The sequence below is a fragment of the Pseudorasbora parva genome, chromosome 17 (genome assembly GCF_024679245.1).
Source record: "Pseudorasbora parva isolate DD20220531a chromosome 17, ASM2467924v1, whole genome shotgun sequence".
In the NCBI taxonomy this organism is placed as follows: Eukaryota; Metazoa; Chordata; class Actinopteri; order Cypriniformes; family Gobionidae; genus Pseudorasbora; species Pseudorasbora parva.
In genome coordinates, this window is record NC_090188.1 from 30,829,830 (window position 1) to 30,848,263 (window position 18,434).

At 41.1% G+C, this 18,434-nt stretch overlaps 1 protein-coding gene across 2 annotated transcripts in view; it reads right to left on the minus strand.

The window, feature by feature from the left end:
- zgc:171482 (zinc finger protein) overlaps positions 1-18,434 on the minus strand; it is a 218,372-nt gene that overhangs the window by 104,800 nt on the left and 95,138 nt on the right. For both annotated transcript variants that reach the window (XM_067421599.1, XM_067421598.1), the window contains exon 4: positions 3,132-3,291. In XM_067421599.1, coding sequence (XP_067277700.1) covers positions 3,132-3,291 — 160 coding nt within the window. The remainder of the gene's footprint in view (positions 1-3,131; positions 3,292-18,434) is intronic.

Here is an 18,434-nt window from a genome sequence, read left to right on the forward strand (position 1 = left end):
AACAGATACAAGATCTCTCTGCAATATGACTGCAGCACAAATGGGCGACGCACATTTTCACAATTTAACTTGTGATCAATGGTACCTCAGATGCATGAGGCTGTCCTCCTCCTATCTGTATCACTTCAGACACTGGCTCTACAAAACTTTACTGGAAAAAAAAAAATCTAATTATACTGTATGATAATGTTTGTTTTTCTCCTTTTTTTCTCAGATGCAATTTTAACAGCTAAACATCACATTATGTCCAGCCATCTGTAAACAAGTTCTGAATTATTAATTTACATTGCGCATAGATACAATCATTTGTTAGGATTGTAAATATCATCAGAGTCATAAACATCATGTTTTGGCAGAATTGTATTTGCAAACTGTATCGATATTCCTCAGACATTCTGATTAATGCTCTGTACTAACTCAAAGTTAACTCAAATGCTGTTTTAGACTATTTCAGCCTTATGTTGTGATTTTGCTAGATGACTAGATAGTTTACTAGTTGTCTGACCTTATCTTTTAAAAGAAATGTTTCAAAAGCATTGCTTATTTTTTTCCCATAAATGTATCTTTCCAAGAAAATACAAAAGGATCAAGAAAAATACAGAGGGCCTAATTTTAACACGGCAGAAAAAATGTTCTGCGCACCAGGCGCATGGTCCAAGAGAGTTGTACCTAGTCTCTTAATGAATCATGGGTGTGTTCTGGGCATAATGTGCAATAAGCCAATCATCCACATCGTACACATAAGCAAAATGATCTATAACAATGCAATACTATAGAGCAATATTATGCTTCTAGATGTCTTTGTGTCTGTGGAACCATACAGTGTTCTAGGATGCTGGAGCTTGTGCAAAGCTTGAGTACCATTGCACAGCTGGGCCGGCGGACTAAAAGGTGTCATGAACTGGCTTTTTTATTTTTTATACTGTTGTCTGAGGTCAACTAATGATGTTTGTGTGGTTTTTACATTCAAAAACATCATAATTAATAAGTAATAGGCTATTTTCTACACTGGTTTTGAGGCTTTCTTCAAAACGATGGGTTCTGATGGGATTGCCGCACTGGAGACTTTGAATTAAATGCCCAAAGCTGGGATTGGAGAAGATTTGCATATTTAATGAGTTTAAGCTCACCTGTCAGTTCACGAGGGAGAGATGAGATTGAGGGAGAAGCGGCAAACAGAAAGATTCTCTCACAGGGCTCGTGAACAATTTATTTTTGACTATTGATTGGACTATTTTTTTTATATTACACATAGCCCGCAAGATCGGACGATATAAGCGTGAACCGCGCACACACACATACACTTTCACGAGAGAGAGAGAGAGAGAGAGAGAGAGAGAGAGAGAGAGAGAGAGAGAGAGAGAGAGAGAGAGAGAGAGAGAGAGAGAGAGAGAGAGAATAACAGAACAAGAACGGAATATAATGAGATTATATACGTGAGTACGAGATTCCAGTGTGCAAAATACGTGAGTCCAGTGTGCGAAAGGTATGTTTCTGTTAGACACGTACAAATAAGCCAAACGATCTATAACAATGTAATACTTTTACATATAAAAACACGTTTTACTCACATAAGTGTGTTGCACCATTCCTGTCAGAACCAAATCCAGCATGGACCGGAGATTTGTTTACAAACGATTCCGCAGTGAACTGATGTGAACATGTCTTCCCCACGTGCGCTGGAACTTCATTAAAAATAAAGTTCAACCACACATTCCTAATATTAGGATCTAAAGGAAGCTTATGTAGCGACTGTGTTCTTCCACAACTAGGAATAGCGCAATATCTTGCTATCATCCTCTGCATGTTTGTTGTTGTTGACCAGCTAGCACCAACCGATCAGCTCCATGAGTCGGTGGGCGAGGCTACTGGATTAGACACGCGGTAGAGGCGGTGTTTCGTCGAGCAATGGCGTAAGTATGAAGCATAGGACCGTTTGCTGAGCCTGGTGTCTATAAAAGCTTTTCTTTGACTAACAAGGAAGTTTTCAGCTCTGAAACTTAGAGGATATTCTTATATTACCATGACCTTTTATATATCAAAAGCTCAAGGGAAAGTTGATTTCTCAGTTCATCACCCCTGTTCAAGCCTACAAAAATGAACTTTAGGCTAAGTTCAGCGCTCTGGACTTCAAGCATGAACCAGTCGCTATGTTCCTACAGCGCTGATTAAACTACTGTACTACTGTACAGTGTCTCTACTCTGATATCAGTAAAAGTGAAAAAAATAAAATTAAATTTGCTAACACTTTACAATACGGGTGCACTAATATGCATTAATTCATGCTTAACTAATCCACAGATAATCATGAGTTAATGTATTACTAATGGTGAACTAACCCATTTATTAATGATTACTGCATCAGCAACTAATGAAGATTCATCATGATTAATAGATTAAGTAATCATTAAATTGTAATTAGTTGAATGTGTCTTAATGTATTAATTCCTCAATAACATATCATATTAACTAATAATGTAAATGAACGTGTTAATTAACACAACGTGTCAAAGCCATGCATTTCAACTTCCAGTTGTCTGCTTTAATGAATCATTAGCTAATGATTTATAAAGGTATCATTATGTTATGACTTTACTTGTTAGGGCACATGACTATTAACTCATTCCAAATTAATTCAAAACCCATAACCACAATTGCATATTATTTAATCAATTAGTTAATAGTCATGTGCCCCAACAAGTAAAGTTATAACATAAAGATGCCTTTATAAATCATTAGCTAATGATTCTTTAAAGCAGAAAACTGAAAGTTAAAATGCACGGATTTGACCTGTTGTGGTAATTAACACGTTAATATACAATATTAGTTAATATAATATGTTATTAAGGAATTAATACATTATGACATATTTAACTTATATCTATTTAATGATTACTTAATCTATTAATCATGATGAATCTTCATTAGTTGCTGATGCAGTAATCATTAATAAATGGGTTAGTTCACCATTAGTAATACATTAACTCATGATTATCTGTGCATTATTTAAGCATGAATTAATGCATATTAGTGCACCCGTATTGTAAAGTGTTACCATTTTTTTTTGACATATTTTAATGAAGAAATTAAAATTAAAAGAATAAATGTCCATTTAGTTTAGCTTATCTTACCTGTGGGTGTGGGCAGACTTGGTGACTCCCCCAGAACCAAGCGAACTCTCTTAGCGTGTGTTTTTCCCTGGTAGTGTGACTGAGCCACGATGGCAGATGTGAAGAACATGTTACAGAGCGTACAGCATTTATTTCTGTCCACCTCATTCTCTGCACTGTCCTAAAAAGACAGAAATACAGAACATATAGTATATGCATAGTTTCATCCAAAGTGGAAAATCATCTGAATAATTAATGAAAAAAATATAAGAAAAGTATTTTCACATTCTTTAGTTTTCCAGCATCTATTTCATATTTTAATTATTTCCAGTGTAACGGAGGCCAGCTAGTAGTCACTGTGCAACTGAACCTCACTCAAAGGTTTACTTGCCTCTGATCTCAAAGTATTCTCTAGTGACTGACGCTAGAATCAGCCTCCTAGTTAGAACGTCTGACTCTCATGCCGGAGGACCAGGGGTCGAGTCCTGTTTGGAGCAGGCGGTTCGAACAGGAGGGGTGACGTTGGTGCCATGACCCGGATGGGAGTGAGGTTTAGGGGGGTGAGTGTAACGGAGGCAAGCTAGTAGTCGCTGAGTGAGTAAACCGCAGTCCTCTAATCTCAAGAGATGATCTAGCGACTGACTAGGTTGCAGCCTTTAGTCTCCTTGTTAGAGTGTCTGGCTTTCATAATGGAGGACCAGGGGTCGAGTCCCGGGTTTGGACAGGTGTAACACCAGCATTGACTGTATAACTATGACAATAGGGGGACTCATACTCAGCTATTACAAAAGGTGCAAACATTTTCACCCTCTAGCTATTATTATTATTAGCCAGGTTCAGACAGAAAGATAAAGAAGGCATGAAGATAAGGAAAAAGTTTAATTTCAAAATGCAGAGTTTAATAATAAATCCAGCAGGTAATACAGTTTAAGATACTAACGCAAATGAGATAAACACAGAGAAAAGGTAAGGAATTTAAAATCACACGGTGATAAGCTAAATGACAAACAGCTGTGATGATTAAGTGTCCATGGAAACTGATAAGTGGCAGGAATAAAAAAAGGAACATGTTATGAATGAAAAACAACGAAGGCCTAGTTCATGGCTATTTTTATAAACCGTCTTTATTCCTTAGTTTAAAAACAAATCTCAGTCACAAGCACAAGCATAAATAAAAAAAAAACAACTGGTAAAAAACCCAATAAAAACTCAACTTTCATGTACACATGAAAACGCAAAATCATGCTATAAAGCGATGTCTAGAGCATGCCAAACCAACAGGTGGCGAAATATCCCTAACCGTTAAAGCCATGTTGGCCAATCAGAAGCCTGGAAGAAAGATTATTACCGTTATTACTCATGTAAACAAAGGAGATAGCGGTGGACAATCTGACGTCAAAAGTGCACACTCTGGCGGCACCACTCAAAATCTCCAGTTTCACCGGTTACATGATAACACTGCAACTTGAGTTTCTGAAAATCTTCCCCCTGACAGGAGTTTTCAAAAAGGTTTTTTTTTTTTTTTTGGCAAGTGGATTAATGTCGAATCTGCATAGAAAACACTGCAGTTTTGAAAATCCCCTTGTTCATGTGGACAGGACCTTAAAGCAGAGGTGTAAGTAAAGAATTGTTAATTTAATTAAGTAATTTATCTGGGTACTTGTACTTTTGTGAGTATATTGTTAAACATGTAATTTTACTTCTACTTAAGTACAAATTAAGCTAAATAATTGTCACTGTTTGTTACCTAATTAATCGTAAATAATTTGTTACTGAGTACGCCAAAAATTTGAATAAATATTAAAACCTTTGAACAGCATTCCAGTAGCCGGTAAAGATATCTAATCACAAAAAAACTAAAACAATAAAAGGTCTCATATTTTGAAGTGCAAAAAAGCATCCGCAGCACTGCAGCAGTTACTTTAGAGCTGATCATAAGCGCACATGAGATCAGAGTGATTTATGGACTGAAAGTTTGGAGAAACAAACTGTATGGTAGTGTTGTCAAAATATCTATATTTTGATACATATCCATACTGAAATATCTGGCATGGTTCCAATACTCATTGTTTGCCGATACCAGCTGCGTGTTCTCGCTCTCTCCCCTCTGACAGCAGGTTTGACACCAGCCACAGTTCAGAGCCTGTATATCAGCACAGGATTGCAGGTATTGCGCAACATTTTAATCATACCCGCGGGTTTCTATGCCGCATTTTCACATTTGTGTAATCAAAGAAAACTGGAAGCGAGTTCACAAATATACAAATTAACTGCCTCTCCTCTCACTCAGATATTGTACACTCAGATATTGTGTGTGTTCCATGCAATCGTGAATCTCTCAGTGATCTTGAACTAGAAATTAAAGGGATCGTTCACCCAAACAATTTAATTTGCTGTTTATTTACTCACCCTTAGACGATCAGAGATGTAGGTGACTTTTTTCTAAAGTAGAACAGTAAAGACGATTCTTAGCTGAAATAGTGGCCCTTGCAATTATACATTGTTGCATTTTTCAGCTTTTTTGGTTCCTTTTTACACCACACTGATTGCTTTGGTCTGAAACAGTTGAAACAAACCAAAATGCAGTCATTAGACAACATACACATCCCTCACTGGCCATGGCGTATTTCCTAAACTGCTTTTCAATTGGTCAGAATTTATGTGTGGGAAAATTCCAACAGAAGAGGAAAAGCCAGCAAAATACACAACTATGCAGAGACGACTGCACGGGCTGGTTTTGTCCCTGGCCATATGTCACAATTATGTTCTGTTTTGTCATCATCTGTGCTCGTTTGTCTATGATTAGTTTACCATCTCGACCTGTGTCTTATTAGTTCCCTCATTCACCCTGTGTATTAATACTCCCTGTTCTGTTCAGTCCCTCGTCGGTTATTGTTGGTTGTACCCATGTCTGTGGTAAACATTGTTTGTCCTTTTGAAGTAAAGAAGATGGAAGCCAGCCGTATTTGGACTACCTGGCCTGGATGATCCGGAGCGACGGCCTCTTACCTACAGCCAGCGAGCTCAAAGCCTACGGAGGCTAGTCGAGAGCTGGAGGACACAAAGGCCCCAGAGTTTGATGCAGGCAAGTCAGTCCATTGCAGAGCCATCAGCAGACGTAGACCTGATCGTTCTGTGGTCCGCAGATCCTTTTCCCACCCCAGTCCCCACCCTATCATCAGAATCATCTTCGCCAGTCCCATCTGGAAGTCTTCTGCCTGCATCCTTGTCTCTCCTTATCCCGTCTCCATCACTGGCTGTGGCCAGCCCCCTGGATCCGTCGGCACCACTGGTGTCATCCAGCTCCTCAACTCTACCACCGCCGCTCATTCCGTGCGGCTCATCAGAGTCTCGGGCTTCCCTGCCGCCATCTCAGTTAGAGGTTGAGTCCCCGGCTACACCTCAGGCCTCCAGGCCCATATCTCCATCTCGGCCTGTCAGCCCATCACCATCGCCTCGGCTCACTGCTCCTTCATCACCTTTGCAGCCCGTCTGCCCAGAAACTCCTCTGGGCTCCCTCGTCACTCCAGGTTGGCCTCCGGCAGTCAACACACAGCCTATACCTCAGACTTCTGGGATTCCAGCTGCGCCCTCACCCGGCACCCCTACAGCGTCAGCATGCTCCTCCCTTCCTCCAGCCTCCCCGTCAACCTCACTTGACACATCGTCATTCTGGCCGAGCCAGCAGCTCAGCGCCATGCTTTCAGGCCTGCAATGTCACCTTGGTCCGTCAGCTGCTCTGTTTCGCCGGTTCCTCATCTCACCATGGATCCGCCTCCACCGATCGGCCCCAGGGTTCCGTCTGCAGTCAGGTCGCCGCCCTGGATCCTTCCACCATCAGCACCACCATGGCACCGGCGCTCGCCTACTCCAGGATTCTGCCCGTCACCAGCTTCACGCCCTCTGCCGAAGACACAGACCCTTTTTCTTGGTGTTTTTCTTCTTTACGACGCAAGGAAACGCCTATTCGAGGGGGAGGGAGGGGGGGGGGGGCGTAATGTCACAATTATGTTCTGTTTTGTCATCACTTGTGCTCTTTTGTCTATGATTAGTTTACCATCTCCACCTGTGTCTAATTAGTTCCCTCATTCACACTGTGTATTAATACTCCCTGTTCTGTTCAGTCCCTCATCAATTATTGTTGGTTGTAAACATGTCTGTGGTAAACATTCTTTGTCCTTTTGAAGTAAAGTCTATGTTGTACCATCATCTCCTGCATTGTGAGCTTACTACTGCCTCAGCACGTGATACCGTAATCTACTACATTGTGTGCATTTACCACAGTATGCAAACAATACATTATTATAATGAAGTGTATAATTATATATTATATATTTATATATACATTATATATATATTATAATGAAGGGCGCATCGCTCTTCATTTCAAGCGGAGGCGTGCATTAACATGCTCATCTTCCGAAAATATTGCCAACAATCTATCAGGTAATGGCATGCATATAATGTCAGCGCAGTTGACTACAGCAGCTGGTTTAGTCCAAAAATGATCAGTACTTTTGCAGTTGGTTCTGTTTTTTACATTTTCAAATGGGTTCAGATATACTTTACATTCAATTAGTTTAGATATATTGCTAGGCCATAGTCTCCAGTTAGCCATAGTATTCCATTACTAATAAAAGATCAGACATTAAATTTAATAAAAATGTCCAACAGAATTACTTTAACAGAATTATTGCTCCCGTTATTTTACACATATACATTTAGATTTACTCTTTTTACAAATGAGGAAACAATCGCAATTGCAGACGCAATGACATTAAAATTGCTAAAATACAACATTCCAAAGAATTTCAGATGGACATAAAAAAAAAATTTTATAATAAAAACAATTCAACCAGTGCTCTCTGGGTGATCAGGATTACAGAATATAACAGCCAGAAGATGTTTTGAATATTCAATTGTCAGTAAAAACGAGCACAGACGAGCACCGTATGATTACAGCCACATTGTGTATTCTGCGAACTGCTGCCAATGGCTTGAACTGTCCTTCTCGTCTCTGGAGACTGGACTGTGGATTATGGGGCCACTATCAATTCTAGCACAGACAGGGCCCTTGGCATTCTCCCAACCCCCCGCTCTGAGTCAGGTCCTGATCCAGTCCAGCAGGAAACAGGTCAACTTTAAGTAAATCAGGCGGGGGGGAAAAAAAAGAAAAAAAGAAAGAAAAAAAGCCAAGAACTGTCCCAGTTCACTGACCTGCCTTTCAAAGCAACAATCCAGCTTATCATCTCTTATAAACACAACAAAGTCAGTTACTGGAATGAGCACACCGAACACACCTATAGAGCACCCTTTAGATCAGACATTCACAGGCAGGGGAACGTGAACCCCAGAATATTTTAGCAGCATGTGAGCAGCTTGGAAAGATTTTGCCTTTGTAAATCTATATAACAGAAAAACAGCTTTCAAATATAAATACTAAATCTGTCTAAAGATAAAACAGAAAAAGTTCTAAAGAATAACTGATATTAGTAATAACTGCTAAATACGTGTGCATGCATGTAATTGTCATTTCGATCAACATCATTTCTGCACGTCCTGGTTTTGCAGTAAGGGTGCTTTCACACTTCGATTGCCTGGACCGAACCCGAGTTCGATTGCTCGCCCCTCCCCCTGCTCTCCCTCGACTTTGTTCATATTATAATATTTGGTTAGTTTGCATCATCAAAGCAGCAGCTGTTTACCCGGTTGCTGAGTAATGACAGCAATCGGGAAGGTGGCAAAATGCATAACGTTGCTCCCGTCACTTTTATATTTTTGTTTTTGAACCGTTGGTTTTGTTACCAGAGCTTCAGTACATTATGGCACTTGCTTATCTGCCACAAATTTACTGCAAATGCTATAAAAAGAATGCAGAAGACGAGCAGAAATGAGATCTACAGCTCTCTGCTTGGAATATGTCAGGGTTAGGGTTATCAGATAAATGAGTGAAACACACACAAAACACACATTTTTATCAAATCTTACGTCATTTATAGCGGTTCCCTTCCGCGATTTAGTACGATTACATTCACATCAGCAGCGGACCACCGGAGTTCACATGAACCGAACCCCAGACCACCTTTTTAAGTGGACACCTGAGCTCAGAAGACCTCGTTCACATCTTCCAAATGCGCACCAGTCCTAGTGTGAAAGCACCCTTAGATGCGTTCCTGGGTCAGTATATTTTGTTGATCCTGGAACAACATTCCTGTCCTAAAACATAATGCTAACCATATCCTAAACCTAATTCCACCCTAAGTTATCCCTACACAGTAAAAAAAAAAAATAATTATATATATATATATATATATATATATATTAAATAGATAAGCTACCTGGTTGGTTTCAAATTTTGAGTTCATTTAAATTAAAAATTTGGACCCACTTTATATTAGGTGGCCTTAACTACTATGTACTAACATTTTAATTAATCATTTGATACAATGCACTTATTGTGTACATATTAATTTCTGTAGTTACATTTGTAATAACACAGTTGGCACTTCCCTTACACCTAACCCTACCCTTAAACTTACCCATACCACCACACCTGTCCCTAACTCTACCCGTATCCCACCTCAATATCAGCAACGGTGTTTTGCAATACAGTTTGAACACAGTAAGTACATTGTACTAATTTTCTGATGTAAGTACACAGTACTTAAGGCCACCTAATATAAAGTGGGGCCAAAAGTTTTAGTTAATACAATTAATATTTTGAGAATTGACTTTATTCATATATTATTAAAAGATTTTATAAGCATAATGGTTAATTGTGTGTGTTTTATTTGTGATGACGCAGTGAAACATGCCTGTCACGTCACAACATAAAAAAACTAAGGTGAAGACTCAGATACGCAAATATGTGATTTATTATGAAAATAAACATAAATACAAAACAAAAACCCACAAGGGGGAAAAACACATAATCAGAACTGTAACATAACTTAAAAACATACCAACAGGGAAATCAAGGGGAAACAGAAGACATAGACATAACAAGGATCGGACACAGACTGACAAACACAAGCAGCTTATAAAGGGAAATCCAGAGGGAACAGGGGGGATAATTCAAACACTAATCAGATAACAAGGGGGAGGGATCAGACAATGACAGGAGAACATGCTCAAAATAACAAAACCCACATGTGCACACCAGACAGGACAGGCATGTGACAATGCCAAATTGTCATTTTTTATGTGGTTCAGATGAAATACTATTTTAAGTTTCTATTTATTAAACGAATTTCCTTTTTTACTGTTTTAACTCAAATTTTTAAGTTCAATAAATTACACTTTTTTTTTACATTTAAAAGCAAACAATGTTACTTTTTTAAAGTTAAACCAATAATATTTTACAGTGTAAAATCAAAGGGAAATGATAGGTGAATAACATGTAGATGAAGATTGTACTTGGGTGAAATCAGGTTCTGCATAATTTCCACCACAACATAAACACCAAATATAATTTGCAACCTGTCATCCAAAAAAATAAGACTCTATAGGTCGTTCCCTTTCGAAAGGGAACTCGCGCTGCGTCAGCTGACGCTACTGGGGGAACGCCTTCAGCGTGACAGGTGTCTGAAATCGCTATCAAATCACAATCTTACTGACCGGTGGCAGCCAGTGACGTCATCACCATGCGACCAGGAAGTATATAAGGGCGCCGTGCAAACATGACGCCATCCTTTCTTCTTCAGGGACTGTCTGTCTGACTCATTAGAAAGTCTGATAAAAAAGAATGAAGTGCACAAAGAAAAGGAAAGGGGCGTACAGGAAGTGCACTGACCCGTGTCCCAGGTTTCTCACGCCTGAGGACACGCATACACTCTGTGTGCTCTGCCTGGGGGAAGAGCACGCGCGGGAGGTTCTTGAGGGGGCTTCCTGCGCGAACTGTGAGCGTTTCCCTTTGAGGACGCTCCGCTCTCGTCTGGCTTCTTCTCGAGGGAAGAGGATTCAGCATCTGGGAGCGATCCCGCTCATGCTGAGGCTGAGCGGCGACGCCGGTTCTGGGGCTCCCAGATGGATCTGGCTCATCGCCTGGAGAGTACGGTGCTCGCAGACGATCAGCCAGATCGGGAGAGGAGGCTGACGGAGGAGGAGTCCGATGGAGACTCCTCCTCTTCATCAGCAGCCGCTCTTCCAGTAGAACAGAGGATGGCTGTGGATGAGGAGGATAATGAGGCTAAGGCCGAATCCTCGCAGCCATCCTGCCCCGTGTACGGGGAGCTGCTCGATGTTATGGGGCGCTCGTCACAGAGGCTTCAGTTGCCCGGATAGATCGGTTCCTCCCCGACCATAGCCTCCCAGTTCCCGGGAGCCTTCCATTCCTCCCCGACCTTCACGAGCAGGTCGTGGGGGCATGGAAGAAACCCAACTCTGCGCGAATTCTCCGGCATCAGCGTTTTAATTTCGCTGATGTCGAGGGATTGGCCGAGGCAGGGTATATGTTGATGCCGCCCATAGACGAGACGTTTGTGAACTATCTCGCGTCAGGGCAGCCATCGAAAATGAGAGCTCCTGCCCTGCCGTCAAAACCATTAAAAACGACTTCACGTCTTAATGGCAGGGCGTACACGTCGGTGGGTCAGGCGGCGGCCTTGCACACTATGTCGGTGTTGCAGGCCTATCAGGCCGACCTGCTGAGGGACCTTGATCAGGGGGAGGGCCTACCCCATGATGCGATGGCCGAGTTGCGCCGCACCACAGATCTCTCTCTCCGGGCCACCAAACAGACAGCAGTCGCCATTGGACGGTCGATGGTGGCTATGGTGGCCACGGAGAGGCATCTTTGGTTAAACCTTGCGGACATCGGGCGAAGAGAGGCGAGGGCGCACTCGGCGGCTTACAAAACGTGTATTCCGCTGAGGTCCGGGGAGGCGCCCAGGCAGGAGGGTGTCCCAGGCCCGTCGCGATCTGAGGATCGACGGCAGGGCCAGCGAAGCAGTGTGGCCTCTCGTGCGCCCCATCCATTAAGGAGCAGGGCGCAGAAGAGGCGGGACACCCGTAACAGGAGGAAGGACATTGGGGTGAAGAACCGGTTCCAGTGCCGGACGCACGGTGAGTCTCCGCCCCCGAGGGCGCGGAGAACGTGAGTGAGTGTCCCTTCCTCTTCCCTCTTTCTCCCTGGGCGCGCTTACATCAGGCCGGGCGGGCCCATGATGAGCGGATGTGAGACTCTGACGGCCTGCCAGGCCTGGTTTGTAAGAGTGCCCGCTCCCCCTCAGGTTGGTGCGCCGAAGCATGCATGCTACATGGAAGCGATGAGGCACTGGAAGGCAGCGGGTGAGTCCCCTTTTTAGGGCAAACATTCTTTCTTTCCCGTATGTTTGGACTCAATGCTTCACTGAGAGTTTTTTTTTTTTGCGGATGTGTAACAATTTCATTAGATAAGTCTGGGCCTGTAGTTTCCCAGTAAAGTGACTAGACCGATGTTTGTGATAAACACAGAGTGTTTATGTAGGCTTTACGTTTGCTAGTGCAGCACTGTGGTGTGTGGAGGCAGTTTTTTCATCTGGATATGTGTAATATCAGCAGTTGAGGCCACCGCGCATGCCTGCGGGCATGTAGCGGCGATGTAAACTTGTGTGCGGTCTCCTAGTCGAACTATTAAGCCTGAGCCTGATCAGACGGTCAGGCCCCCCTCGGGGGCCTACCGGTTAGATCAGCCCGCAGGCCTGTCCGGCCTCCTGAGCACCCCTGTAATATATGTGTTCAGTAGATCCTAGGATCGAGCAGAGGAGACTCCCCTCACTGGCAAGGGTTAGAAAGCACTATGCTGAGTACTGCTCTCCAGGATTCCCGAGTTCCGGTTTGAGGAAGACACTGCCAGTTTGCAGTCCCTCAGTCTGGATGCTCATGAGTAAGCAAAAGTCCGGAGGCTCTGTTTCTAAACAGACAGGGTTGGCCAAGCCGGGGTATCCTGTGTAAGTGATGCTAGGTCAGGCCTCCCTGGTGGCATTCGGTGAAGGTTTTCCCGAATAGTGGCCAGCTGGGGCACCTAGCCACATTCCCTTAAAGGGACCCCTGTTGAAGTAGTTCTGTTGAAGTAGTTGGTCCCAGGCCTTTGAGCAGCCGAGGGTAAGAGACCTCAGATAAAACACTTAATAAGGTCCTCTCTTAGGCATATAGCTTGGGCTATGACCTTAGGGAATGCTGTCACTGACAGCCTAGTGTGACCAGAGGGGGAGTGGTTCAGACTTTTCTTTCAAACTCTTGTCCAGGCAGTTGTCACTGCTAGTAGGGGGCATGCCCTCCCCTCAGCATGGCGGCGTGGGTATATCATTCCATGTAGTGTCAGCTGACGCAGCACAAGTTCCCTTTCGAAAGGGAACGTCTCAGGTTACGACTGTAACCTGTGTTCCCTGAGAACAGGGAACGAGATGCTGCGTCAGGTTGCCATGCTTCAAGGTGTGCCTGCCGACAGTCCCTTCAGACGAAGTGGATAGCGTCATGTTTGCACAGCGCCCTTATATACTTCCTGTTTGCATGGTGATGACGTCACTGGCTGCCACCGGTCAGTAAGATTGTGATTTGATAGCGATTTCAGACACCTGTCACGCTGAAGGCGTTCCCCCTGTAGCGTCAGCTGACGCAGCGTCTTGTTCCCTGTTCTCAGGGAACAAAGGTTACAGTCGTAACCTGAGACGTTTTTCAAGCACCTTATTACGGCCTATATTTACGTTTTAAAGTCATGCACCCTCTAGCTAGCGTAAAAATAATGACAGCGTCGCATTACGTCAGATGTCATGAAATGACGTATGACTATCCTTACCAATCAAAATGCATGTCCATTTTAATGCAATGTGTGGACTTTTTACCACCATTTGTCCTATTTCCATTTAGCAAAAATATTGATTTTAATTTACAACTACACCCACCCCATCCTATTTATAGTATACAAACTTTATGAGCACATGTGTTCCCTGGGATCGAACTCACGATCGCATGAACACATGTTGTTGTTGTATAGTGCAATGCTTTACAAATTGAGCTATGCAAAACCTAAAATATTAAGCAGATAAAAGGGGAAAATGCTTTTAAAGGAAAGTGTCCTTCTGTCAATAGGAGGAAAACTTTAAAAAACGCTCCTGTGCGTCATACTTAAATAAGTAAAATATTGCCGATGGGGCGCAACTTTAGTAAACGCTCATATGGGTCATATTTCAAAGAAGTGACAAACGACCTATATAGGCATATTGGTTAGAGGACATGTTGATAATTTGAGATGTGATGAAAAAAAAAGTGTAACTGAGTGAGTCCACAGAGATTGTATTGAATAAACAAGCCATATCTGTATGAAATATATACCTCTAATATCATTTATAGATGTTTCTATAAATATATTTGAATAAATATCAAGAGTCTCAGTTCCAGCGAGATAAAATCATTAGCTGTTAAACATAATTAGAATCACAATCTCAGTAAAGAGAGCAGGACAAAAAACCTTATGTGACTGACTGTTTCCTGTTATAACACTGAATGTGATGTTTTCTGTGCGTGAGATCTTTCCAGATTGATATCAGAGGGAATAAGAAATGGAAAACCTGGAGGGAAGAATGAGGGAAGAAATGTGGAGGGTGAGTCTGAAACAATGCAATGATGTGTAAGATGATTGAGAGCGTGTCAGGGGAAAATACTGTATGTCAGGTTGACAGGTTAATTTGATGCTTCATGGGTTAAACATACTTCTTAAGGTAATAGTTGAGTCAAAAATGTAATATCTAATCATATACACTATGGTTCAAAAACAGCAAAAACTTTTTTTTTTTGTATTATTATCATTTTTGAAAAGAAAAACAATATTAAAAAAAGTCCACAATCTAACAATATTAAGTGCCGCAACTGCTTTCAACATAAATAATAATAAATAATTTTCTTAAATATTTCCCAATGTGTACACTGTTCTTTTGAATGTAATAATACTGAATAGAAAAAAAGGATAAAAAGTACCATAAAAGCAGTCTTTACACCAACCATTACAATATATATATATATATGAGAAACATTGTTGTGAACTAATTGTTCAATTAAATGTTATTGTTACACTTACAATTCCCAAATTGTACACTTTCAGGGTTAATATTAGTATACTTGTACTAAATAAAGTTTACTTAAAATATACTTGAACTTTACTTATGTATGAGGTAAAGTACTATACATGTATGTGTAAAACTTTTTAATGGCAATAAAGGTGGCAATGCACCTTTAACATTGCATTAAACTTAATGTTAAATTTATGAAAACAGAAGGAATTGAGAAAAAAAAAAAAAAAAAAAAACATAAAATCCGGTTTGGAAAAACAAGAGGATGAGTAAATGATGACAGATTTTTCACTTTTGGTGAACTATTGCTGTTGATAGTGCAAATAGCATCTGCTCGATCTGAATCAGACATTTAAAAATAAAACTGCCATATTTTCATTCCAGAGCAGAGAACATTTTTTTGGCTCAAGCATGCTGTGTCAGACATTTTCCTCAGTCTTAAGCCAGGTTTGTATCTCCTCATCTTGCTCAACCGTCACTGCTGACACTTCTGCACTTAAATAGAGGTGCAAAGCAACATTCAGGAGGGACGCTTCATCAGCAAAATGTCTGTAAACAGCACTCGTGGAAAATCTGAGCTGTACTTCCACAGCAAGGTGTGACGGTGAGAGTCTCTCTTTTCTCTTTTTGTATCCCTTCTCTTTCTCTCTGTGGATATTCTGTCAAATTACTATAACACGCTCCTTAGGGGCAGCCATCTCATTGACTTTCAGTGCCCGTGATACAATCTTTACTGGTATTGACAGCTCTGTTCCTCCTCACCTTGTACACTAAGTTTAAAAAACCCAGACAGGAATCTTGACAGCGTTGAAACCTCTCCCATGTTTACTAAAAAAGCCAAGCGAGTAAAGGGTGGGCAAATTTTGGTGGGCAGATTTTTAAAAAGTACACTCCTATTAAACATTCTTAATCAATGTTTTTGTCCAATGTTTCAGTAAGAGTCAGAAAGACTTTTTTAGTGGCACACTATGTAGTTTTTGAGCCCGATCTCACGGAAATGCATATAAATAGTACGAGTGTGCAATCTCGTGGAATGTATACGAAAAAATGGGTTTTGCATATGATACGCACTTTATAATGTATTTTACGTACGAACCACCATCCCCAACCTACCCAAGAGCGTGTCATATGCACGCCATAAAGTGCGTATCATATGCACGCGAAAAACTGTGTAGCATATACATTCCACGAAATTGCACCCTTGTACTATTACCATTTGATCGTGTTGAGTTTTTAGCTGCTAGAAGTCGCCTGTTCAAAACAAAGGCGTAGCCTTTAGATTTAAAGCAGAATCTTGGGAGTTGTAGTCTTAACCTCTTTAGCCGGTGGAAAACAATCGGGATGGGACTCAGAAATCATATTCATGGATGAGATTATTAACCTTACTGAATTGTGAAACAGAGCAGGGCCGAGTGCTGTGGGAGCTGAACAAGATCGCTGAACCGATTGCTATTGAGAGAAGAGTGTGACACACGGATCGACAGCAGCGTAACTTTTATAATGCAACAGTCGCCACTTCTGCTTTTTCTGGTCATGATTATAAGGTAAAGCAGCTCTGTTTATCATATTATTTAAGTGTGTTTAAAATTATGTTATGACGTTACTCTGTGCGTCATAACATAAAGAGAAAAGTGCTTCTGCAGAATAAAACTGAGGATAACGCAGATATGACGCAATTGACAGGCGACTCGCTCAAACGCTATGCTGAAACGTCCCGGTTCATTAGTTAAAATAGCAATTATCTCACAATTAACAAATAGTTGGAAACATTTGGGATATTGTAAGTACTCAACTGAACACTGGCCTAGTGGTTTTTGGATATTTTACTGCAAAAATACTACATAGTGCACCTTTAATACATCCTTGCAGAATAAAAGTACTGACCCTAAACTTTTGAAGGGTAGTAAGTAATAGTATACATAATTTTACTCTTAACTTTACAAAATTTTACTTTTCAGGGATTTTTTTTCCCAGAGAATATATCTCTAATTAAGTTAATTTTTCTTATTCTTTTGGCAAATGTTTTTAGTCTTATTTAGTCATATTATTGAACACAATTTTGTTTCTCAGGTAAATGTTCTCTTCGTTCTTAGATATTTCTTAACATATTCATCCTAGATCAAATTTTCTAAGTGATGCTTTTCACATTAATTTTATACTGTATCTCTATACTCTTACTGCATGGCAACACGTCTCATTCGTTTCTATTTTTTAATTCTCATAAGGGAAGGAAGGAGAAACACCTGATGCTGTAGACACTTAAAAGAAACAACAGCAAACTTGAGTCCTCTCTGAAAGAACAACCACTGAGTGAAACAGTGCTCCTCTGGGTCCTATCCTTCAATATCATTATAAAAAAAACAAGCCCCCTCAGGCTCAAAACCAATACTTCTAATGTTTTAGTCTGATTGAGGCTGATGTATTAGACTTTGCAATGACAAACACAGGCTCAGCTGTGCTCTGCTTTCAAATTAATTCTGCTTTCAAATTCCCGTTCCACCTCATCCCAAAGATGCTCTATTGGGTTGAGATCTGGTGAGTGTGGGGGCCATTTTAGTACAATGAACTCATTGTAATGTTTAAGAAACTAATTTAAAAGTGTGATGCCAAGAAAACATCCCCCACACCATTACACTACCACCACCAGCCTGCATGGTTGTGTGTGAAAATCCCAGTAACTGCGCAGATTGTGACCAACAACCATGCCATGCTCAAAATTGCTTAAATCACCTTTCGTTCCCATTCTGACATTCAGTTTGGAGTTCAGGAGATTGCCTTGACCAGGATTACACCCCTAATGCATTGAAGCAACTGCCATGTGATTGGTTGATATGCATGCAGACTGCTTCTACAAACATTTGTGAAATAATTGGTCTTGCTCAGAAGCTCAGTAAATTCAAGCATGGTACTGTGAGAGGTTGCCACCTGTGCTATAAGTCCAGTCATGAAATTTTCTCACTACTAAATATCTCACTGTCAACTGTTAGTGGTTTTATAACAAAGTGGAAGAAATTGGGAACAACAGCCAAAAAGTCTAAAGGTATGGCTGTGCGAGACTAGGACCAGCTCGAAGATTTTCCAGCAAAGTTTTGGAACTTGATGGGAACAAAACTCAAAATATCCTGCTTATAGCAAATAATGCATTATGCCAAACATCAAAGATTTGACTTGTCTGAAACATTTTGCACTCTGTATTTTGCATTTGTAGACATTTCTTTATTGCTCTCACGTGTAAATAATGTGCTCGCTTACACCATTGTGCAAATGCTAGCAAAAT